The sequence below is a fragment of the Parasteatoda tepidariorum genome, chromosome X2, assembly GCF_043381705.1.
Source record: "Parasteatoda tepidariorum isolate YZ-2023 chromosome X2, CAS_Ptep_4.0, whole genome shotgun sequence".
NCBI classification, from domain to species: Eukaryota; Metazoa; Arthropoda; class Arachnida; order Araneae; family Theridiidae; genus Parasteatoda; species Parasteatoda tepidariorum.
Window position 1 is genome coordinate 54,445,241 of NC_092215.1, and position 26,495 is coordinate 54,471,735.

At 27.7% G+C, this 26,495-nt stretch overlaps 1 protein-coding gene across 1 annotated transcript in view; it reads left to right on the forward strand.

Moving 5' to 3' along the window:
• LOC107443709 (huntingtin) overlaps nt 1-26,495 on the forward strand; it is a 140,482-nt gene that overhangs the window by 25,718 nt on the left and 88,269 nt on the right. The window contains exons 11-20 of the mRNA XM_016057666.3: nt 2,843-2,964; nt 3,753-3,987; nt 9,956-10,111; nt 10,848-11,044; nt 12,879-13,066; nt 14,391-14,649; nt 16,796-16,941; nt 19,193-19,341; nt 20,831-20,948; nt 24,451-24,632. Coding sequence (XP_015913152.2) covers nt 2,843-2,964; nt 3,753-3,987; nt 9,956-10,111; nt 10,848-11,044; nt 12,879-13,066; nt 14,391-14,649; nt 16,796-16,941; nt 19,193-19,341; nt 20,831-20,948; nt 24,451-24,632 — 1,752 coding nt within the window. The remainder of the gene's footprint in view (nt 1-2,842; nt 2,965-3,752; nt 3,988-9,955; nt 10,112-10,847; nt 11,045-12,878; nt 13,067-14,390; nt 14,650-16,795; nt 16,942-19,192; nt 19,342-20,830; nt 20,949-24,450; nt 24,633-26,495) is intronic.

Genomic DNA, 26,495 nt, shown 5'->3' on the forward strand with positions numbered 1-26,495 from the left:
AAACTTTCAAATAATGTTAAAGTGGAGGGGGAATCCCCTTTAGTCACACAAGAAAAAATAAAGAGAACCCAATTAGCATGCCACGCCTTTATGCTTGATTGATAGCCAATGATGGGAGAGAAAATAAGAATTTGTCACTACCCCGCCCTCAACTTGAATGACAAGTAAGGAGGAAATGAATTTTTCTTCTCCACCTACCCACCTTATTGAATGACGGGAATTTCCCCTTCTTGCTTGAATCGTTCTAGTTCAAAATGGTGGAGAGAGCAATTAATATTTTCATAACTGGGAATTTTTTTCGTTTTCTATATTTATTTTTAGAATAGCAATAATTATTTTTTTTTTAATATTTTATTTATGATTGATTAGTAACATTCTAATACTAAAACATTATTGCCCGAAAAATAATGTTTATTTATTTTCCGCTTCTTAGATTCAGATCATTTTAAGCTTTGTTTACCTTGGAGGTCAATTATACGGAAAAATCAAATATACGGACTTCGGAAAGTCCCGCCGATTCCGGATACGGGACTTTCCACTGTATATATATATATATATATACACATATATATTTAAATACCATCCTGTCTGTTTATGATAACTACAACAAGAAGAGCCAGTAGAGAAGTGGTGGACAGAAACTTAAAATTGTACCTCCCACTCCTGTATAAAATGGCCTGTGTCATACTCACTTGTTTCCGTGGTTCTAAAGTTGAGTCTACTTTTAGCATCATGATCTCTATCATAATATTTGAAACTAACTGACTGAGTGTAGAATCTCTTGATGCAATACAGATTGTGATGTATGAGCTGATATTATGCAAGAAGTCTGCTGTCGATTTATTCAAAAGAAAGAAAAAAGCTGCAAAATTCCAGAAAGAGTTGCATGTAGAATATATAAAATTCAAGGCCTCAAAAAGTTCTTCCTCTAATACCTGTGCACAAAATGAATCTTCTTGATCTGCCAAGACTGATGCTCAAAAATCTATAAAGCATCAAATTAGTCATGTCAATAAAAGACCCTTGAAGAAACAAACTAATGATGTGACTGAGAAAGGCCACAAAGATCCTTTGACCTTTAACGAAATGTCTTTGAAAATGATGTAATATATCAATAAGTGCACAGTGTGGGATTATTGCTTTATTTTATTTAAATTATTAAAAAAAATATTTTAATCAAAATTTTTTTAAGAATAGATATAACATTTATTTATTTGTATTTAAATAAATAATTATTTCTTTACAATCTCATTGCCTATTTAATTCATAATATTGCATCTCTTTCCTTAAAGCCTATGAGCATAATAATAAAAAATCAGTTTTTAAAACAAAAATATTTCTCTTAATGTTATTCAAGCAAAAAAACAGCACTTATATGAAAAGCATTAAAGTGCTTATATGAAAATTATTTAATTCTGTATAAATGTCAACAAATTAAAATAAAATAAAGTAAATATTAACGGTTGTTTTGCCACAGTGTAATTGCTTAGAGTTGTCGCTAGATTTTGTGTGATCCTTTAAATATTCTCTTTCTGCAAAGCTAAAAAAAAATTGATTTCCTAGGATCCTGTTAGATTTTTAACTATGTTATGAAAAAAAGTTAGTAATACTGTACAGAACCCGTTATCCGGAAATCAGAAAACCGGAAAACCAAAAAACCGGAACGAAATTCGATGAATTTTCCCTCCATTTAAAAAAAATTTTTTTTTTTCCTCATAAGATTTTAGGGTTTTTCTTTCTTCTTTGAAAGATTTTTACCTTACCATCATTTTAGAAATGATCATTAGTGTATTACTTCATCGTTTTTCCTTCTTTTTAAGATTATTTCCAAAATTTTTTTTTAGTTGGGTTTAAAAAAACGGCTTTTTGTAGCGATTCAGAAAACCGGAAAATCAGTTATCCGGAATAGCGATGGTCCCGATCGATCCGGATAATCGGTTCCCTACTGTATATTTTTTTTAAAGATTTATTCCTAAGAATGAATAATTTTTTCTATTTTTTTTTCACTTTATTTTTATCAATGTTGGCTCAAAATTTTAATTAGAATTTAAGAATTTTTATGTTTAAGGGCCCCACATATATAATTTAAAAATACTTAAATATATTTTGTTTTTTTAATGAAATTTTTTTTTGGATTTCACTGAGTATTTTAGTAGTAAAAGCTCCTAAAACTGTTGAGAACATGAATGTTTTCAACTCGTATAAAATTTCTTCAGAACTTTAACATAATTGGAATAGAGTCTGAGGGAGAACCATGTTTCCACACCTTTACTACGACTTTAAATTCCTTATGTGTTACTAAGTTTTAAATGCTTCTTTAATCTCCAAATATATAACAATGACTATTTTAGTAAATTTGATTGTGAAAGTAAACTTAATTTGATGTCTTTAAATTGTATATTTAAAATCTATTTTGGTTTAAATATATTGTTTTCTTAAACTACTTTTAAATTTTCTTTGAAATATCTTAATAAGTATTTAGTTTTAATCTATTAATTTTTAATTAAAGCCTAGAAATCATGCATACTTTGAAAATAATCTTGCAACCAATTATGATTAAGGATAATTTGTAATCTTGAACAATCTACCTTTTTTATTCTTTCATATAGTTAATTTTGTTAAGAAAAATGATTATTCCTATTTATGGAATTTAACCATTTATACAACAACATGTCTGGAAATATATCGTCTTGTTTATTATTTAATTTTCCATATGTTTTTAGACATGAATCACCTTATCCTTATGCTATGATAAATTTGTTTGCAATTAATATCCTGTTAGTTGATTTGAGTATGATACACAGTGAAGTATATGTGTGGCATTGACTATTTTTCTCCATAGCTAGACGTAATACTTTTAAAAATGGAGCAAGTGATGAAGATATGTTAGACACAGATGATGAATTTTGGGGTCTTAACACATCTACACCTTCTCCTGGACCTCTATTGAAAACTGAATTCAAAGTATTAAGCTTTTTTATTTTTTTTATTTTTACCACTTTTGTAACTTTTCATTATTACAGTTCCCATTTTATAATTTTATTCTTTATTATATTTTTGGTTCTTGGATATAATCACAGTAAATCACTTGTTGTTCTTTTATTTTATTGATTAATAAGTTCTTTTGTTTTTTGTTTTCTTCCAGCTTTGTTTCATATTTTGGGATAATTTATTTATTTTTTATTTGTCTGTTAATAAAAAGCATTATTTTTTAGTTATTTATTCTACTTGATTTAATTTTAAAAAAATGATTATTTTTAATTAAATATGGATTGTTTATATATTTGTTAGTTTCTTTTTTAGGATGAATGGATAATTGACGTTAAAAATATTTTTTTAAAATTAGTTTTGTTTTAAATTGATATCACTCAATTAAGTTTTGCAGTCTTATTGGTGCTTATCTTTCTCATAATTAATTTTTTAATCCATGCTAATATATTGGGTTTTAATTGTTTATTGTGCTTTTGTTTTCAAAAATGTTCTTACATTGATTGAATACGAGCCTTCGAAATTTAGCTTTCACTTGAGATTTTTCAAAAAACTTTTTTAAAAATAATAGCTTGGCTAAAGTGATTGATGTGCATAAATAGCTATGTTATGACTATCACAGATATTTTACTCTCATGACAGAAAGCTAGAAATGATGATTTACAACCCACTTTTTCCCCTCATTTTTAGATATGTGTTCTCGCTGGAGTTTTTCTCATGATACTAAATCAATACCTTTTCTTATAATAATTCTTTATATTTAGGTTGGAAACATTGGTGCATTTACAGATTCTGATATAGCTCTCAAGTATTGTACAAGACTACTTTGCTCATCATTTTTGTTGAATGGGTCACCAAGTGGTACTGTGCCTGATCGTAATGTAAAAGTTAGCGTGAAATCATTAGCTTTTGGTTGCTTAAGCTATATATTCTCTTTATATCCAAATGGATTTTTTCTGCAACTATACATTGAAAAGTTTGATGGGTCACATTTAACAGGTATGAATAAATATGATTATGATTTAAGAACTTTAATAAAAGTATTCAATAGTGTGACATGTGTCCCAACTGCTGTATTTTTGTAGAAGCTGAAATTCATTATTCTGAAGTGATAGTTTGCTGTTATTAAAAATGTTTAGGTCATAAAATGTTAACATTGTGAAAATAAATGAGTAACAAATACTCCTACTCTTAAACTTAAAATGAAAACTTTGAACTCTAAACTATTTTTGAATTTCATCTTTAAGGCAAGGATGAATAGAAAACTTTAACAGTAAAAAAAAAAGTAATGGTTTAAAATATATTTTTGTTTGTTATGACTTGATAAAATGACATGTTAAATATCAATTAACTAGTTAGTTCAGGGATATAAAAAGTACAGTTTTGCACATCACTGCATGTTACGGGGAAAAAACATGCCGTAATAAAAAGGATCATAAAAACGAAAGTCTATTACAAAAACTCTTGTAGAAAAATATTTAAGCCAATAGGTAAAAATAGTGGGTAATATAAAAAAATGACAGATTAAATCTGGGAATAACAGAAAAAAAAATTATTTTTAATTCTTAATTCCTACCTCGTTCCATCTGTTTCAATTCTTTAACACTAAAAATTTTGATTTTCCACTTTACCATATTTTCTGGAAAAAGTACCATGCCCAAACAAAAATGATGATAAAAAATGAAATTCTATCTGAAAAAGCCTTATATAAAACAAAGGGAAGAATAATTGTCATGATGGGAAATAAACAATTTGTGTAGTAGGAAAATAATCAATTTTTAGTTCTCGGCTCTTACTTTTTATTCTTTTTAATTCATATTTTAATTCTTTAATACCATTTCCCTCTCAGAAACTGATTATAACAAAAGTTTATATAAAGAACGAGAACTGAAATTATGAAGTGAAAAAAAAGAAGGAAAGCAAAACATTAGAGATTGAAAGAAAAATTGTCTGTCCTTGGTCGACCAACACAAAATTCTTTATTTCTGTTCTTTTTTTCAGAAAAATATCAACGGTTGCATAGAAATGTTATGAGTTTATTTTAAAGAAGCTTTGAATAAAAACAAATCAAGTCCTTAAAATTTCTTTTAAATGCCATAAAATACCTGCTTTCCTCTGCTATTCCCCTGTTCTGTAGGGGAATTTCTTATTCACTTGCAACCTGATCTTAACACAGCTGTGCAGTTTTTGTTTAGAGGTCAGAGAGGGAGTGATCTCTTTCAGTAATGATTGCTTGTTTAGATTTGACTGAAATTGAGACTTGCAAGATTACTCTGTGTTTCATGGTAGATTATCAAATGTTTCACTAGTTCAACTGTTTTAAAAACATTTTTACAAAAGATCAATGACAAAAAAAATTGGTGCAAATTATTTTTATCCCTTCCAAGACCATAATCACATATATGTGATCGCACAAGATTTTTTTCGGGACCCACTTTATCATATATGAAACTCGCCTTAACGACTCTTTCTTCCTAAGACCATGTGGACGTTATCTTAATGCAGTTTTATTTGTATACCTCGTTCATTCTCTCTCTATGCAATGTTAAATATTTTTTCCATCCTTTTTTAAGTACTTAAACATTTGGTCAGAATTTATGAAACTTTGAGTAAGATTTTAAAGAAGAAATTTTCCCCTCAGGGAATTTCTTACCTAACTGTCTACCTGTATAGAAATAATTGTATATATTTGTGTACTCAAGGGTGTGTGTAACAGGTGTTTTGTTTTCAATTTTAATTAAAACTACCTCTATTGTTTTTACATAAATAATATTAAATGTCTAACACTATCAAAATTTTTGCACTTTTAAATTCTTATTTTTATGAATTTCTATTAATTTGTTTAACTTTTAATTTCAACTCTTTTCATTTATATGTTGATTTACATCAGTCTCTTAGATGACAATATGAAGGAAAAAAGTTCGAATTATTTAGTTAATTTGTATCTTGTATTAAATTTGTTTTGATTAGCAGGGACTTCAATTACTAGGATTCTCTATAGTTTTTATGCAATTTTCCCTTTTACAGCAGACTTCTGAAATTATAACCCATTGTAAGGTTTTTTGTGTTTTAATGTTTTCATGGTTTTTTTCATCACTGTAACCTATGATAGAAATATTGCAGTGTTCCAGCATTTGAATATAATGCTATTTATGGTGTTTTAAAGTTCTTCATTACTAGTAATCTAAAATAAATATTACAAAAAAAAAATGCTAACCTGCATTTTTAAAAGAACCTCCATCATTTAATAAACAGTATAAATGAACATAATTTACACAAGTGCAGTCCTGTTTTCTCCCATCTATTCTCCTCTTACATGCCTTTTTCTACCTTCAAAGCTATGGTTACTGTGTGTTTTTTCTCTTTTCTGGTGCTAAGTGTGAATGCATTCTTTCTTCTATGGAAGAGATAAGAATTCATAATGCATTATGTTTACTTTCTTTTTGTTAATTTCTATTATTTTTAAAACTGGATTGGGTTGATCTATTTTCAGTATTTTCCATGCATCTTTTTTAGAATATTTGACATTGTTAAATTGTAAATTTTTTTTTCTTAAAGGAGTTTATCTTCAAATAAGGAGATTATTTAAATAGCTTATAATCTGCTTTAGGATAACCAAAAATTGGAAAACCTTTTTCTGTTTTGTTGATTTATAAAATAAGCTTCTTAAAAAAGGAAAGAAATTAAGACATTTATCCTAGATTTCCTTACTAATTTTGAAAGAGTATAACTTTTTTTAACCACTATATGTTTTGCATTCTTCCTAATGGCCTTTTCTTATAGTTTTTAATATCATCTATGGTACTTAGGTCTGTATTCCTTTATATTTTTTTTTGAAAATTTCTTTATTATGTTAATTAAAACATGGATGAAAAAATATTTTATCTTTCTTTTTTTTTGTTGAATATATCAATTATGTAATGTTTTGGAAAGATGCTTAGAATGTTAACATAAAGATGTTTTGGAATGTTAAATTTGCCAAAATTGATTTTATTGTAAAACTTTTGAAAGAATTTGAAAACTACTGATCAAAGGTTGGAATCTTTGTAATAAGCTTATACAACGGTGTGCGGAAATTAAGGATAAAATGTAAAAAACTAGCTTAACTACAAAACAGGCAGAGAAGAAGGTCATTTCGCAGACCAATCATAGTAAGGAAAAAAAGAATGTTTGCATATATGCACCATGACGTACCGGGGGCGTGTCATTAGGAAATAAAACTAGCCAGCGGTTGAAGTGCAGTATTTATGTGAATATAATTGTATGGTATACATCAATTTAAACAACATGAATTTGTTGCCACAGTGTGATATGGCCAACAGACAACGCAGAAGATGATGTCTGGATGAGTTTTCATAACACTACGACAGGTATGGGCAGCAATTTCTCAAGAGCTTTTTAGCAAACTGGTCCTCAGCAGGGGCAGACGATGTCAATCCTACATAGAGGTGATCATATCCTATACTAAAGACTAGAATTTCCTTGCCAATTCGTATCACAATGGCGATTTGGTCATTTGTACAATTGTGTTTTAAGCCTATATTTCGATAAAGTTCCATATTGTTCCTATGAATTACATTTTTTTGCGAGTTGTTTACTTTCCCTTATTCTTACATTTTGAGGGTTCTATGGTATGATTTTTATTGATTTTCAACACTGTTGTTCAAACTTACATCAGAAAAACCTCTTCATCCTTAATTTTTGCTCACCAGTGTGTTCTTGTTGAAAATATAAATTTTATAAATAAAATAAGTTAAAAGAACCAATTGAAGGACTTAAAGCCCCATTGGATTCTTACTTCAAAATTGGTTTGAAAAAATGAATAAATAATATATACAGTTACTTGGAGAAAAATCTGTTATTAAGCTGTTTATTGAAAATATCAATCAACATAATAAATTGTAAACATTAACGATTTCTGCTTAAATATTTTATGTAAATGTATTATGAGGCATCAGATTGCAAAAAAGAGGAAAAGAACTCGATTTAAAAAAAAAAAAAAAGAAAATGTGTTTGAAAAAGAGTTAAGGAGACTGTTTTATGTGTAGTAAATTAAATAATAAAACATATTTTTATTTATGCACTGCTTCATGGAATGAAAAATATCAAATTCAGCTCTAAATAATAACTATTTACCGGACATTTTTTAAACAAGTAACTAGAGGTCAATTAATTACCCTTTTGTTATAAGTTTGAACTGATGAATAATCAGGCAAAAATATAGCATTTGTAGAAAGAATATTCAAGCATGTTCCAATAATGGAATAGTTGTTCCATTAAGTTTTGAATAAGTTTGACTAATTACGTAATAAAAATAAAACTATTTATAAGAATATGAAATTTTTAGATAGCAAAGCAAAACTGACCATTGAAACTTCAGTGTAATTGGCACAATATGTAACTATACAAAACTAAATTAGTTATTTCCCCTTAAAATATTGGGACCATATTCCCTATGTTGTGACTTCCCCATCCTCATATTTTGAGGTTCGAAAATCCGAATCTGTCGAGAAAAAGCATGTTTATTCTGAGAAAGTACGTTTTTATGTTTGATTTCATAACCTTAAATTTTCTCCAATTAATTAACTATTAATTAGCTTATTAGCATATTTAAGGTGAGGCTCTTGAACCATTTAGATTGAGTCTTAATATGTGAAAATCCGATCGTTACAACAAAAGTTTTTCATGATGTTCATATTTTTTTGCAGACCATACATATATTATAATTCATGTTAGAAGTACATGAACTTCTTGTTGCATGAAGTCTTGTTGCTTCTTGTTGCTTCATGCTTCTTGTACATGCAGTCTTGTTGCTTCAGATTTCCCAATCACATCATAAATCTGTTTTCTTTGCTTTGAAGAAATTTCTCCTCTTTAAGGTTTCTGAAAATTCGTTTAATCTATGGCCCCACTAAAAAAAATTTTTTTTTTTAAACTTTTCGCTGCTCTGAGTTGAGGGAGTTTATTTTTCACAATCCATGATATGTATCTAAGACATTATATAAATATAATAATAATAAATAATATTTTAAATATAATAAAGTAGATAATGTAATTCTTATAATGCATTAATATTCTAACCCTTTTGTAACACAAAAAACAGAAATGTATCTGCCATGAGAATAAATTATTTTGTTTAGTTCATGAAAATTCATTCAAGACTGGGCATTTTAACTTAAAAAGCAATTTTATTACTACCTTGTGTTAATTATCTTCTAGAAAAGTTTGAAGGGCTGCTTGAATACTTTTGTAACCTATTCATTATTTACAAGAGAGTCCTATCTCAAGGTAACGCATGTCCCGATTCCTTTAAACTTTTTTTTAATCTTAGTGGTAACAGCAGAATTTATAACAGTCAAAAGTTGCAATGCTTCTCTGTTAAATTTGTGTTTGGTGATATGAAATCAGTAATTTCCTTTAAATTGTTATATCTTGTCATGGTTACATACTCTACTTTTTAAGTTGTGTATTTGTGATATTTTTTATCCATAATCCTTATTCAAATAAGAATAGAGTACACTTTATAAATTGAGTTATTCAGACGAAGAAAGGATGATAGGATAAAATGGTGTGTGGAGGAAGTTGGATCATTACTAATAATATATCATTAATTAATAATTTAGGTATTGCTCTTTCTAGTATCTTATTTTTTTTGTATTGTTGGGAAATCTATTTCAATTTAATCTCTGCATCTTGCACATCTGGAGTTCTTCCCCTACTTCACCTATACACATGTTTCTTTATCTTCCTTGTTTTGTTTGATCTTCCTCTATTGGTTAAGCCATTTTTTTCCTTGTTTGTCTAGTATTTTCTCCTGTCCTCTTGTGTTTCAGCATTGGGGGAGAAAACACATGACAAACAAGATTTTTGTTTGTTTTGTGTCTTCATTTTTGCTTTAATTTTAGGTTAATTAACTTTATTCATAGCCCACATTCATTTAAAAGATTTTAAATATTTATTCTTTTAGATTCTCAAAGAATTTGGGATGTGATTTTATATTCTTCTCATCCTGATCCACATATTAGAGGACAAGCAGCAATTTTAATTGGTCACCTCCTTGCTAGTGCATTAAGAAGGGCAGGAGGCTCGTGGAGTAAATGGGTAGCATCACTCACTGAATCAGGTACTTATATTTAGTTCCGTATTTCCTGTAGCAATTTAATTATTATACATCTAAACACACATTATGTTGTAATCTAATTATGATATATTCTATTATTTTACATTTTAATTATTATCTAACACATATTATGTAATAATTTATTAATTTGGTTTCCTTAATATAAATATTTCATATATGCATTACGAATTTGTGATAATTTTAACAAAAATGAAATTAAATTTTTCACAGCCAGATGTTTTTATAGCCACTAGGGAACTCAAAAAACATTATGCATGCTTTTTTTTAATTAAAAAAATTATAAATTATGAAATATTTTTTAAAAAAAAGGTTAATATTTTAAAAATTAAATAATCAACTTTTATGTTTTTGAACATTTGTATAAAACTCATTTTTTGTATTATTGTATATTTTGTACATTTATTTTAACTTAATTTCATTATTAACTCAAATTTAATGATTTTTAACTTAATTTATATTCTCCTCAAAACAATGAAAAAGCGTTCATTTTTAAGAGAATTGTATGAAATACAAGCACATTTAAAGAAAATTTACAACTTCCACCTATGTGTGCTCTTAAAATTCATTAAATAAATAATAATTAAGAATATCATAGTAGAAATTTATGCCCTATTTCAACTATAATTTATAAAAAATATTATGGTGCTATAATAATGAGGTAGATTATGTGCATGTTTGATGTTTCTAATTTTTTGCACTGTTAATAATATTTTTATAGATGCCCCTGCATTGCAATTTCTTTTGTCTAAACTGCTATGTGTTGTGAAAGATGATTCTTCGTTGGCATCCCGACTTGGCTTGCTTGGATTAAAACAGTGCTCGAGTTTTCTCTTAAACTCAATGGACGCAATTGAATCATTTCATTTTCTGGATATCTTATTGTCTGTAAAAAATAATGCATATTGGCTCACCAAAGTAAGCAGTAATTTGAAATATAGTTCAATAAAATGCTTACTGTTTTCTAATTTTTGAATTTAACATTCACTTTTATTTCCTGTTTTACTATATCTGCCTTTTTTGCAGATTTTCATAAATAAGCATTGAGCTGGTTTTATTCCTTATAATATTTGTAAATATTAAATTTGAACTGCTGTAGAACCTCAATTTAACGATGCACATCAGACTGGAGAAAAAAAATATCTCACTATATTATATCTTGTTAATTACCTAAATTCAATCTGAAACTAAATTAAATTTATTTGTAATGGAGTAAAACTCATATTACTTTAATGAAACAAAAATCTGATCTTTTTATTTGTTTATTTTTTTTATCTTAAAGTACACAGTGAATTTTTCAACAATTATAAGGCATCTGTTTCTCTCTCTTGTTCTACCTTTCATTGGAAGAAAATTTTCAGTCTGAAAAATAATTTCTTCTTCAATGTGTTGGAGAAAATGGTGGATTTGAAGATTTGCCATTTTCTTCATCACTGTTAGATTCCATAATTTCATCTTTCGAAAATGCCTTTGATTCATTTGCCCTTGCTTTTAAATTTTCTTTGTTTAATAAATTTAATCATTGCTAATCCCTTTTTAAATATATAAATTAATTTACTAATTTTAATTCGATTTTATAAAGAGCGAATGCAAATATTTCTATTCTCAATAAATGTAAAGAGTAAATTTTTATTTCAATGCAAGTGTATAACTAATTATTATTCAATATTGCGACAACTGAACTGTGCAACAAAATGTTGGTTAAATAACCACTTAATTTGTCGTTTGATTAGGTAGTTCATTGGAGGGTTATCTCCCATGCCTTCTATTTATTCATATTATGCAAAATTTCTGATTTTACTTGATGTCACTTGGATAATAAGATACTTTTTTTTTCACCTTGAGGACTGCAACAAAATAAAAATATTATTTTAATTCTGATTTCTCCATGTACTTCAGTTAGTCAATCTACACCAGCTGTCACACATTTTTAATTATTGTTACCTTCCACATCATCCTAAAAACAGACTAATTTCAAAGTATTTTAAGAAGTACAGCACAAAAGTTGTCAACTACTATCATTAAGTAGAAGCATGCAAAATCTTATAACTCAGAATTAATATCTTTTGCTGCCTGAACGGGCCAAAATTCATTAAAATTGAGCTAAAAATATTTAAAATATTTTTTAAAAAAATCAAAAATTTTGTTAATTGTTTTGCAGTAGCTCTTTAAAGTTACCTTTTGTTATCAATAATAAATGTGCAAAATTTTAAAATTATGTGTTAATGTTGGTCTAATCCATGTTACTGACACAGTAGATGATACTAACTTATAATTCTAAGATTGCTATTGTTATTGCTAAAAAACGGCAAGCACTACCACATGCAGATCAATGAAATCTTCTTAAATATTAAGAATTTTATTAAATCTTGTTTTCATAATTTTTGGTTCATTTAGACAGCAGAAAATTTCAATTCATAGTTTTAAATTTTGCATACTTCTCAATGATGGTGGTTGACAACTTTTCCACATTACTGTTAAAAGATGTATGATATATCAACTTTTTCAGCTTATCCTATTGAATAAATTTGATAAATTATTAAATTCATATGACTTTGTGATTTTGATAGTCCGTGAGCTTAAATGAAACACATTGTTATTGTGAGAAAAATATAAGTAGTTAGTATTTTTTATAGTTTTCAGAATATTTTAGAAATGAATAATCTGTTGCTTCCTTTATAACTATATTTTTGAATTCATTTTAGTATAATTAAAATATAACTGAATAATTTTTTTGAAAAAACTTTTATAGGTAGAATTAGCTGAACTGATTTCCTCTTTACCATTTAAAGCAGTGCATTATTTAGAATTCAAACATTCTAAGTGTTCTTTCTCAAATGACACGTATTACCAAGACAAGATGCTCAAGGAAATTTTGATTTCTTTACTTGGAGATGAAGATGCCCGTGTACGGTTGGCATCAGCTAAGGCTTTTCTAAAGTATGTTTTTTACTTTTTTATTCGAAATAAATATAAATAAGCATTGGATATAAAAACTTTACAAAACTATACTTAAGAGCCTTGAAAAATGCTTTAACTTTAATGAATTGATTGAAGTAAAAAGTAGTTTAGAAAGTGTGCAAAAGTGTGTTAAATTTTGTATTTCGACATATTTGAATTTTTGGTCCTCAAAAGAAGGTAACTGTAATTTGGAAAGTATTATCATAGAATTTTGGCTTTAGAAAAGTCAAAAGTTTTGCCCCCTTAATGTTAATTTCAATTTTTGTTAATTCCAGTTTTTCCAAGGGACTACAGACTTATTTTTCCAATTTTGGTACATCTTCTATTTCTTCTGTTAAATTATTTCCTACTTTTCCTTATCTTTTAAAACCATCTTCATGATTGATTTTTTTTCTGTCACTTTCTTAAGGAGAGATTTTTTCAAATTACAAAGCTGGAAAAATGCTCATTTTTCCCACAAGCCTGTTTTTTTTTTTAAGTTTCAAATGATTTTGTACAATTGTAGCTCTTTTCCTACCAAAAATTTATTTTTCGATTGCATCATATTGCAGTCAATCATCAGATAAGGATGAGTCACATTTAAACATTCAGATTTAAAAAAAAGTCTATTTGGATATAAAAAAAGTAATTCATCTATTTAGAATTATAAAAAAAAAACTGGTCTCTAATTAACTCCGAGAATTATTCATTTCCAATCTATATTTGCAACATTCATGTGCCATAGAACTTTTTTGTATCAAAATTTTAATCTCTCCACTTTCCGTTACTTAATTATAATTTAAAACTAAGGTGAAATTACTGTCAATTATAAAAATTGTGAAATTTTTTTTTATCTGACTAAGGGACCTAGTAGTTAAAATTTGTTTAAGGCACTTTTACTCGATTCATTTCAGATTTTCCGACCGTTAATGTATTCTTAATGGACTCACATTTAGTCAGTATTTGTTCTAAAGTTAATGTATACATTGAGAAAAATTCATGTTTTAATTATTCTTACATATAAGAATTATTTTATAAAAATGAATATTTATGTTTTTATATGTCAATTGATCAATAAATTTAATTAGAAAAACAAGACCTTTTACTAATTTCTTTATCCATTTACTTTATCACTTTATTTTAATTTTAGGTGGAATTTAAAATTTAATTTAATCAAACTGGATAACTCTAAATTTGTAGGAACCTTCTTTTTCTAGGTTATCAATGTCTTATGAACTTTTTGTATCACTATTATGCTTTTACACTTGTTGAAAAGCCTGAAATTCAATAGCTTAATGCATTGATGGTTTTCATTTAATTTCAGTTTAATTCCTGAGCTGTTTTTTCCAATAAATCATCCAAACAATGACACTGTAACTGCTATTGCCAAGGAAATGACTGATTGTTATCTTGATGTATCTTTTAAAGATCCATTTAGTTTTGGATTTCCTCTTGTCCATGCTCTTGTGAAGCCATTTTCCATGAATTCTAGTACTTTCACTAAAGTAATTGATACATCTTTATCCCGAATCATTGATTTACTTGTCTCTACTCTACGTCTGAGTAATAATAAGTATTTAGTGGTAAGTGTTTCTAGTAAATTAACTGACATGTCTTTTATATCATTGTTAATTCTAAAAAATACAGGATTATAGTAATTGCACAAAAATGTTCTTTAGGATTTGTTATTTTTTTAATATCCATATCTTTTTAATATTCATATATCTTTTTTAATATTCATATATTCAAAATGAAGACATTTTTCAAGGAAATATAGAGGAAAAAGAACATATGTCACAAAGTGCAAATATAGCTGTTAAATTATTTATCAGCCCTTATTTATTCATCGCTTCTGGTCTAAGCAGAAAATGAATCTATATTCAAATTATTATCAAATAATTTTAAAACAATTTAAACCATGCCTGGTACAAATATTGGCTAAGTGTATTTAAAAGGCTTCATAAATTATGCAAAAATGTAACAAAGATGAGGCAATTTATTAAATTTTTTGAATAAGTAGTGGGTTACCTAGAAAACAATATGAGAGAGAGAGAGAGAGCGAAACTTAAATTTAAAATTATACGCTTTTAACTTTCTTCCTTTTATAAAATCACATTACGCTCTAATTATAAATAAAGATCAAAATGATAAAATTTAGTTTTAATGAAGAAGCATTTAACAACAATTTACTCATTTATTTAAATATTTGTGTAGAGAGTAGTTTACTATGGCTATTCGAAGAATAGTATAGATTCATATCTAATTAAAAGGATATAGTAGAGAATATTTAATCAAAGAATGAAACTAATTTACAAATTCAGAAAAAGACATAATAAGTAAGTAATATTTAAAATAATAAATCAAAATAGAAAAGCGCTTAAAGCAGCTAAATCCAAATTTGCTTTAGTTTAATTTATTAAGTCAGAAAAACAATTCTAAGAAAACAAAATTATAAAACTACTAAGACACATATCTTAAATTTTTATAATTTTTCTTTTCTGCTAGAATTGTTTTTCTGACTCTGAAATAATAGAGAATTTATTCATTTTATTTCTTGTTCATTGAACTGCGTGGGAAAGGGAATGTCACTAAGAGAATGTAAAAATTTTTTGTTAGTATTTTTTCAGTTATGATTGATATGCATCATAATGAAAAACTGATAAAAGACAGAGGTTAGTCAAAAACTTTGCTTATCCGAAATAAATACAGGTAAAGAGAAGAAAAACTATAATAGTTTCAGATAAGAAATATCAAAGATAAATAAAAATCTAACAACTAAAAAAATGGAATTGAAATTGCTAAGTTAAAAGAAAAAAAAGGAGAGACAGTGAGAATTTGTTTTCCACATTACTGTATTTGCCAAAAAAAGTGTACCTTAAGAACATAAAAAAAAAGAGAAAAATTTGAAGTAACATTCTTTATTCTGAAAAAAAATTTTAACGCATAAAATCTCAGTTTCTCATATCACAATATTTTAGATTGAAAGTGCCATGGAATAAATGGGGAGTTACAAGGTGGTGATTTTGTGCAGGCAGACCAGTTGATCACCACTGGCTGCTATTCTTTTATGTAAAATGCAAATTTATGAGGAAATTAAGCTTGTTAAAAAGTGATTATTTGATTATGCATTTCAAAATTCATATGTTTTATAATATTCTATTAAAAATATCGATATTTTAAAAACCACAAAGGAATGTGTCGGGATAACTGTTTCGAAAAACAGAACAAAAATTCAACTGATAAAAAGATTACTCAATAGCATAACTCGGAATTCACGTTTTGTAATTTTGTATTGAAATATCGAGGTTTTAAGAACCAAGTGGAAATTCGTAGAGTAACTATTGAACGATGATTTATGATCAACCCCCTTTTATAATATGACACATTTTTATAATTCAGCGCATTTTTATAGTATTGGTAAAATATCTGAAAGCATGAAGAAAAAAAAGAAAAATATCTTAAATTTAGAATTTTCTTAAATCCAGACTTCTAAAACACAGGATCTGCTGAGTTTTTGAGGTTATACTGTTTTAAATAATTCTAATATACATGATTTGGTTTTGTGGAAAATTATTGCACCTATTCCGACAGTCTCATCTTAACTAATAATTATTTGGAAAAGGTATTTAAATAATTTAATGTTTTTGTAAATTTCTTTATTGCTGATGATGTTAGTTTGTTTTTGTTTTTTTAATAAAACTTAACAGTTATATTCTTCTAAATTTCTAGTATGGCTGCTGTAATGCTCTGAGTTGTTTGGCTGAAAAATACTCTGTGACTGCTTTTCCCGAATCTTGGGCTATAACTTACTGTGATTTCAAAGCTGAAAAAATTTTAAATGAGGCATTCAAGCTACATACTCAATGTTCAACCAAGTATTATTTTAATTTATTTATTTCTGTATTTTGTTTCTATTTGTTTTTTCATTTTGGAAAAAACTTTGCTATCTCGTAATTGCAAGTATCTGGTAAAAAAATATTAAGAAATGTTGATCTATCTAAGACAAAAAGATAAATGATCTTGATAGCTGTAGAGAAGTTTTTTTTTACGGTTATTAAGATCAAAACAAAGTAAAAGTAATTGTTGCTTAAAATTCTTTTTTTTTTTCAAAAACAAAAAATGTAACTTAATAAACACATTGTTAATATTTGTTTTATTAGTTCTGAGTAAATTACACTATAGCATTAGCAAAGAAATAAAGCTGTAGAGCTTTTGTTAAAAAGTTACTTATATTAAATGAAGTTGATCAATAACTTGCGAGAGCAGAAATAATGCTGTACGTTTATTTTTCACTTAGTTAACAGTTTTTTTTTTTGGTANTTTTTTTTTTTTTTTTGTGGCTTAAACTGGTTTTATTGTCGTTTTTTTTAAAAAAACAAATGGTAAAATAATATTTTAAGCCCCAAATTAAAAGTAACTGAACCATTAAAAGGCATTTTACAGGTGTAACTGTTGATTAATATTTTGAATAAAGAATCTAAAAAGATTCACTTTTCATCTATAAATATACGGATATGATGAAAGATACAATAACTGATAATTTTAAAAATGCTTATTTATATCTTAACAATTTATTTATTATTTTAACATGCAAGTAAGCATTTAAGAGGAAACAACAGTGAAATTTTAAAAAATGAAATATTTTAATAGTTTATTCTTTCAAGATTATTGTACCTAAATATTAAATTGATTTTCGTAAAAACGTAAAAATTCCAGTTTGTCGAGCGCGGCATGCAACACAGAATGCGCTGTCACATGTATGAACTTGTGCATTAAGTTGAATACTGGATTTGCTCACTCCTATCAAAACATTTTAGTAAAATACTATCATTTTAACTACTTTATTGAAATGATTTGTTTAAATTATGCAAGATGCAATTGAATATCAGTGACCAATTCTTCGACACTTTCACATGATCGTTGATAGCGGGATATCAGTTGCAGTTGGCTGCTTTCTCTTGAGCATTTTTCTCCAAATCGCTACTCCAATGAACTTTAAAGGACTTCTAAATCCTGGTGCTGCTCTTCAGTGAGTGTTCCGAAGATTTCGACCTCATCTTGTAAAGCAGCCGCGAGATGAAAAGCCTTGGGTGTTTAGTCCCATTTGTTAGCTTCAGCGACAATGAAGAGTTGAGTTTTGTACTCCTGCCAAGATGATTTTCCATTAAAAGTGGAAAGTTTGATAACAGCTGGAGATTTTTAAAGCATTAATTTATTTCTGAAGTAACTGGCTTGGATTCTAGCCTCTTTTCCCGGAATTTTATTTTCGAATCCAATTTCTTATCAAAATCTTCCTCAATTTCTTTCTTCTACTGAATTCATTCTATTTCCCACAGCTTTTAGCTTCAGAAGAACGTCTTTTACATAGGATATTTCTTTTTTAAATTCTTCCTGATTGGGGTCCAACTTTGTCTCCACCTTCTCTTGACTGGCGTCAAACTTGAACTTCTTGGCTCACTTCCATCTGTTCTTCCATCTCTGAAGCATCTCCACCAACTTATGCGTAGCCATTGCTCTTGTAATTGGCATTCACTCCAATCCCACTTTTGGCACCAAAAACGTATCAAGCACAGGAGTTCTCATGATAGAAGATAAATAAAACATTCTTTAAGTCTCCAAAAATTTATTGGTGGAATCTTCCAGAAAATGCAGGAGTTTTTAGCACTCAATAACAGCACAAATAAAGCATTATTTTCTTTTTAAATTACGTTAGAATTACACGATTTTCTTAACATTTTTGTAATTAAACTGTCTATTTAAGGTCTGTCTGAGGTATTTAGCCTAATAACAAAAGAATATTTACAAAATTATGCACATTTTTACAAATTCATGACAATACATTCACGTTATCTAAATAAATGTTCTTGAATTTAAATAGACCTTAAATTTTTTCTTGCATAACATGTTTTGATCTTTGTTTATTTTGAAGATCTAATATCTGAAAAAATATATTTTCCGGATGTAATAAAGCTCTAATGTTTCTGGGTACGAAACTTACCACTTTATTATTGTAGTTTTTTTTTTCATTTTTTCTTAAGTACTTAGAATATCTCCTACCTAGTTTTGACATTATTTATTATTGAGTTTTAAATATTCTATTTTATATTTTTTTGTTTTACTTTGCAGTGAGATACTAGAGATAGATACTTCATTAGGAGTTGATAGCTTTTCAGATTTATTGTGTCATTTAATTTCTCTTGTCACAAATACATCTTTATGCCTGGACCTTATTGCTCATCAGCATGCTTTACATCTGGTTGGAAATCTTCTTTGCGGTAATTTTAGTATTACAATAATTAAAAAAATTCTAATATTATATAATAAAAATCTAATTATACCTAATGTTTGTCTTTTAATACATATTACAGTTGATTTAATATGGGCAATATATAATGTTAAGTTTCAATGAAAATTTCAAATTATCATCATTTTTAAGTTGGATTCTGTTTTCTTTCAATATTTACTACTTACAATGGAATTATAGAATTAATTTTGTAACTTATACTGCCAGTTATGTTGTATGTATAGAATAAATGAATTCATTCTTCAAAATAAAATCCAATTAATTTTTATTTAAAAGAAATGGTAAAAATGATCTGTAAATAATTTAATGCTATTGATGCAGTAAATCATCATTATAGCTTCCCTTACTATTTATCTTTTAATTCAGTGACGTTGTGATTAATTTTGTTAATTTTAAAAATGTTTGAATTTATCTGTTGTTTATTTATACCTATATATGACTCATTGGCTATGTTTACAAATAAGGAAGTACACTACATTTATGCTTTTATGTTTGCTCAAAAAATTTTCAAAAATCTTGAATTTGATGTGCTATGTATGCTTTATATACATTTCATGCATAGCTATTGTTATCTAATTTTTGAAGATAAAAATCAAACAGTACAAAAATAAAACCTAGTGAGATAACATTAAAATCACTGTTTTGATATCAAATAATTACAAATTTTTGTAATTTCTACAATATATGTTTCAGTTGTAAGGTTCCATGGATTCACTTTATTGTGTCAATCCAGCTTTACTAAATTGTGCTAGTTTACAGTAAGGTTATATACATCCATATTCAGCAAATTGTTCTTTGATGATAATTGTATAAATACTGTGGTCACTTGGACCAGCTTTCTTGCTTTGCTTTTTCTTCTGTACCACCAGTTCATGCCCCTGAGGAAAATGTTGAACATGGATTTGTAAGTAATCTGCTATCATGGCAAAGATGTCTGATGCTGTCAAAGATTCTTAGGACTAAGATAAGGAGGGTTTAAGTAGCCAACAAACTTTCTGTTGTGTGATTTGATGGTGACAAAATCTCCTCTGTCACTAGAACTGTGAGTTTCACACTAAAATTTGATTTTACTTATTGTTGTGTGCAAAACTAATATTGCTGTCTGCAAAATTTAATATGTTGCTTGACATTGCCTGCAAATTATTACTCCCTTTGTTTTAGCTGACAATAAATAGTGCCTACAAATTTTCTTTGTGTGATGTTCCTTATTTTTGCACATGTGATGTGTCACACAATATTCTTAATAGTTGTTCATCTACAGATTATTCATTTTTCCAATAATCGGAAGTAAATGTCATGATAGATGCTACATTTTAGGTGTCAATATTGAAAAACTGATCTGAATTAAGATATAAATTTTTTTTAAACAAATGTATATTCCTTATACATTTTTATAAAACTCTATTATATAATTTGTTTGCTAAGTTGAATTTTTTTTCCAAAAGTTTTTTTTTTTATAGGTGTTTGGTATAGGCTTAATGTGGAGAAACATAAAAATTCAAATGCTGGATCTCAAGATAGCAAAATAGATTCCTATCTTTCAATAGTTGTAGGAAAAATATTTCTTCACGTAATGAGGTTTGTAAAATATTTTTTTACTTTTATTTTAACAAAATAATTTAAATTATATATTTGTACCCAGGAATTTCATCTTTTCTGTATTGTCCTTCTGGGTTTAAAACTTAGATCAGGTCTGGGGATTTTTCTGCTAGTTTGTGGAATTCAGTGAATTGTGAGAGCGTTAATTGGCTCATTTCTGTAAATCAATGACTTTTATGATGAAATTTTAGCAGATTTCCTCAAACATAAATTTAAACTTTCACAAACTCTCTTTAACAGGATGGTTATTCCTTTCCTTATCATTCCCCCCTTTTTTTACTGAGTTCTCATTTCTGTGCTGTTGGTTTATTTTGCACTTTTTTGTAAAAAAACAATTGTAAAATGTAGCGAAAACAAATGTGTGATTGGAACAGCTGCACAAATTGTACCAAACTGCTCCAAAACAAAATTTCTGCTTCATGCTGCCGAAAAATTATTATTATTTTTTTCATAATTGAGCTAAGTTTCTCCAAAGTTGTTGGAAATATTTAAGATTTCGACTAATCAATCAAATCGTTCCTCAAATCAGGTTTTTTTTTAACTCATTATGATGTAGAAAAATTATAGTTCAAAGTTAACATTTTTCCTGGGAGGTTGACACATTCCTCTCTTTTAACTTGTTAAACTTTCAACATGTGCACAAAAATGACAGCTAAATTTGATTCTTTCCTTTTAATGATATGCAAATGTCCAGTGTATTATAAATTGGTTTTTGATGCATCCACAACTTTGTTTCAAAGTCTGAGAGGTTTTGATATCAGGCTTTTGCCTTTTTTTACTTTAAGCTTACTGTTTGCTTATCATAACGCTGTAATTTTCAGGAAAATTTAAGTGCTATGGACTGTTTTTTCTTGAATTCATACTCATATGTAAATATTCACAATACTTCTAAATTAAAGTTTTTTATTGTTGCTAAAAATATCTTGCTATCTCTCACTATGCTCTCAGTCTCTGTATCCACCAAACTGAGTTATGGAGGCCCAGATCAGTTGCCATGTTCAAGACAAAACTGAAGGGGGATTTAATGGGGATTGGTTGCTGGAGATTCCTCTACAAGACAGGAAGATCTGTATTTTAGATGTCGTCATGGAAATTCCAACGTTAGTTGAAATGAACTTGTTCTAGAACAGTTCTAGAGCTTGTTCTAGAACATGGAATTTAATAAGTTATAAGTTTTATGATATTGTCAGTTAAATTTCAAGTTTAGTGGAAAATGTTGAAAAGTTGAACTTATTAAAGTTTAATTAAGAATGTTTAAACTGAAATTAGAAACTATGAATGTTAGAATTGTTAATTGAATAAATTTTTTTGTTTGAATTTGAAGTTTTATTCTGTTAAAAGACTGCTTTTGAGAGTTTCTTATATTTTTTGTAGGTAAATTTAATTTATGTCCAAAAAACAATGTTCTCTGTTAGAATCTGAGTTTTAATATGTGTGTGATTCGATGAAGTATATACAAGTGGCTTTATTTCTAATTAATTATTTGGGTTTTAATTTAAAATGTTATTCGAGTTTTGTGAATTAGGTTGTTTGGGGGACTTTTCTTTACTTTTTTACAAGGGGATTAGTTAACTCTTGTTAGGTTCAGAGTTTTTGAATTTGAGTCAAGAATCATGAAGTGTCTTTGTCTGTTTTGCTTTGTGCCTTTGTTTGTTGGGTATTTTCTTTAACTGTATTTTAGGCTTTTGATTGGTTCCAAATGGGGATGTTTGTAACTTTGTTGAGGAATTTTGCATGAGGAGTTCGCCAGTTAGCTGAGTTGAGTTCTTACTGTGGCTCTTAAGGTCTGACGTTTTAGTACTCCAAAGAAAAAAAGGGAGAAAATGCTTGTAGTGGATGCTCTTTTCAATTAAACTGATAGTTGTTTTTTGTTGCTCTGGTTTAACCCTTTGACCTGGTTGCCACACAGGTGTCCCTTTTATATATTTTTTGACGCTCTAATTGCAAGCGAAAATAAATTTTTGTATTTTTTATTATGAAAACAGTTTAATAAATACTAAAAAATCTGTTAGATTATCGGAATTATATTTGCACTAATATATAAAATCCAAAAAAAGCAGTTTGAAAATTCTTTTTCATTCATATTTGAAAATTTATCAATAATTGATGTTGTAAATTAAAGAAATTTCAATGATGAATAACTGTTTCTTTATTAATTGCAAATTGATAAATTATTGTTTGGCAGTGAGCCATATTTGGAAGATTCTATCTTTAATACAGAAAAAGATACCACTATTTTATTCTATATTTCATAACCATAAATTGTTAAAATGCTAAATATATTTTTCACTTATTTTGACCTAAATTGTTACAAAATAATGAAATGATATGAAAAATATGTTGAATAAAAATTCTGCAACAAATAGTTTGAAATTTTTAACTTTATATAAAACTTCAATGCAATGCAATCTATTTAGAAGAGGCTTTACCTCTTCTGCTTCTGATATGTAAACTATACAAGTCCATAAGTGGTGGCTACTGAGATCTGTCCTTTGGGTCTTCAGTATAAGAGATAGAACCTTTCGGACTTGAAATTTGAGAGCTAGAAACATGTTTTTAGGGGGTTTTGTAGTTTGCTTTGGTAAAGTGTAATTTAACTTTTTTTAGATGGAGATTAGACTAAAATTTAAGGGTTTTTACGCTCGTTACTGGTGCTGCAAAACTAGTGTTCCGATGAATGTTTGCAACTTTCACTTTTCTGAATATACGTTAGTTTGTTACTTTCCTCTTTTCTGTTTAGTTTGGCAGAAACAGGGATAACACTCATATAATTTGTGTAACATGTTTCATACTTCCTGCCCTCTAGCATTGAGCCGATCACTATACTAAATGTGGAGAAAGAACAAACTTTCCTATGAAATGGTTTTCTACCTAACATTTCTGATGCCTTCAATGTTATTCGTTCACTTGAAACATGTTGAATCCTCTTCTTTTTGCCTCCATGTGTATTGCTGATTTCTTTTCTTGCTTTAATGGTGATGGAAAACATTTCTAAGAAAGAATTAAGATAAAATTGTAATTTGAGTAATTTCTTAACATTCAAAGTAAATGTGCCAATAAATGAACTTAAAATAAATTTAAAATATTTAAATTTTTTCCCCGCATGTCTGGTTCAAGCCTTAGACACTATTCGATAGCAAATTTCTAAAATTTTACTTTTTGATCCACCCTTCTGGCCATCCTGTTATTTTGTAGTTCTTTTGGATAACAGCTTCATTAAAAATTTGTCTATTCACTGTTTAAATATGCATCGCAACTACATGTTCAGATATTTAGAAAGTTATAGGCATTTTTCAATTATTAGCTACTACTAGTTCTATATAACAAATGCTCAACTAAATAAGTAATTGCATTATAAATATTTATCATTTCAAAATTTATTATATTGCATCATTCAATCAATAAATAAGCTTAATTATGTGTTATTTTTTTATTAGTGTATAGTCAAATTTTTTTTGCTAATTTTATCTTTTATTTTTAGGTTATTAAATATTTATACCCATGTCTTAGAAGAACAGTATCCAATCTCACATACCAATCGCACGGCTTTGCCTTCTTTGCCAAATGCACCATCCTTAAGTCCAATTAAGAGAAAAAATAAAACGAAAGATGATACACCTACAGCAAGCCCAACTTTGAAAGGATCCCCTATTAAAATACCTGGTTAGTATTGAATGAAAAATCCCAATGAATTTAAGCAAAATGATGTACTTCTCAATAAAAATTTCATTTATTTCATAATTAAAGTAGGAAAAAGTCAAAAAATTTCTAGTGTTTGAGTAGGTAGCTCATTTTCAAGATAACAACATGTCAATGAAGAAAACAAAGCTGCTTAGCTATAAAACAAAAGTTTTTGTTGAAATAGAGAGTAATTGGGAAATAAAACAAGGAAAACTACATTGGCCAAGGACACAGAAGCAACAGAAATAGACAAAATCATTGATTTTGCCTCTTTTGACTGCCACCATCCCTTTGCATTAAAAGGTGTAATATTATATAACTGAATAAAATATAAAAGAGCTGATTAGCCAATTTGAAAGTAAAAGACAATTAAATGTATAAGATTTTAAGATTATGTTTTAATTAGAGAATCTGAAATGTTTATTTGTCTAAAAATGAGTTAAAACTACATAATAATAATATTAAAATGTAAATAATGAAACATAAAATAGCTGAAACTGAATATACTTGTGAACTTGTAAAAAACTTGTCAAACCAAAAATACATATGAATACTTTTAATAAAGTTTTCTTAAAAATTTTTATGGTAAGTAATGTAGTAAATATAATTTAGTGTGAATTTAATTTTCTATTTTTCAGAAGGGTTAACCCTCCTTTTATTTTAATGTGGTTCTGTGTTTGATTAAGTAGAGAAACTTATTTACTAACCTTTTTCTTAGAAATTGATGGTATGAAATGTTAGTCAATTGAACTTAATAGGAAATTATCTTTTAATAAATTTTAATTATTGTATTCATCATAATTACTGCAATAATGTTATAATATGCAATTTTTAAGCTAAAATGCATGACAAAGAGTATCTTACATAAAAATTTTTATATTACAAATGCCATCAAAATTATCACTTGATGTAGTTTTAAAATTTTTCTGGTGAAATTTTTATAGATCTTTGCATCAAGGTGTGATTTTTGCCATTATTATAAAAAATTTATTTTAATACGTTATTCATTATCTTCTTTCCCTTGTTTATTGTGCATAATTGACTATAATTAAGCAGTAGCTATGTCAAGTTTTGTGCATTCCACACCAGTTGCACCGATCAGCGGTCTTTACTAGTCAAAATGCCTATGTCTTTTTTTTTTACGTTTGGGATTTTTATTTACTCCTGTTTGGGTGAACACATGGTCTACAACTAGGGAGTGGGGTCATCAAATAGATGTAATTCTAATAGTTTACTTTTGTCAAGGTGTGTTGGTATTGGCATCATGTAAATAATGTTAGAGTTTAAATGGAGCTGTCACTTGTTCTTCAGTGTTATTGATAATGTTGTCTTCTACTTTGCTGACATTTGTCACCCTCTTTCAGGCATTATTGTATTAATTTTATGTGTTATCTTATATGTTGTCATGTTCTTTATGCACTGTGTCTTCCTCATCAATAAAATTATGCACATTGTCAGCGAAGATTCTCTGTGCATTCTAATGTACATTGTCAGAGTCTAATGTACATTGTCAGTGACGTTTAGATTTGCATACAGCTATGCCGATCTCTAGCATGAACTGTGCATTCTCCTTTGCTTAGTGCATTGTTGTTATCTTAGTGCATTGTCCTAATAATACTTTATTTTCATGCTTTTGAATAAAGCATGTGGCAAGCCAAAACCTTAACTGGTGCATCACAAAGTTGAGGGTTCTACCTTAACTACAATTCAAGAAAAGATATGTTTGATAATTTACTAGTTATAACTTAATTTTCCATTGTTCACAGTAATGCAGTGAAAAGGTTGGTGATTTTTCACTGTTCAAGGAAACTCTCATTTTGAAAAAACTGATTTCACCAACAATGG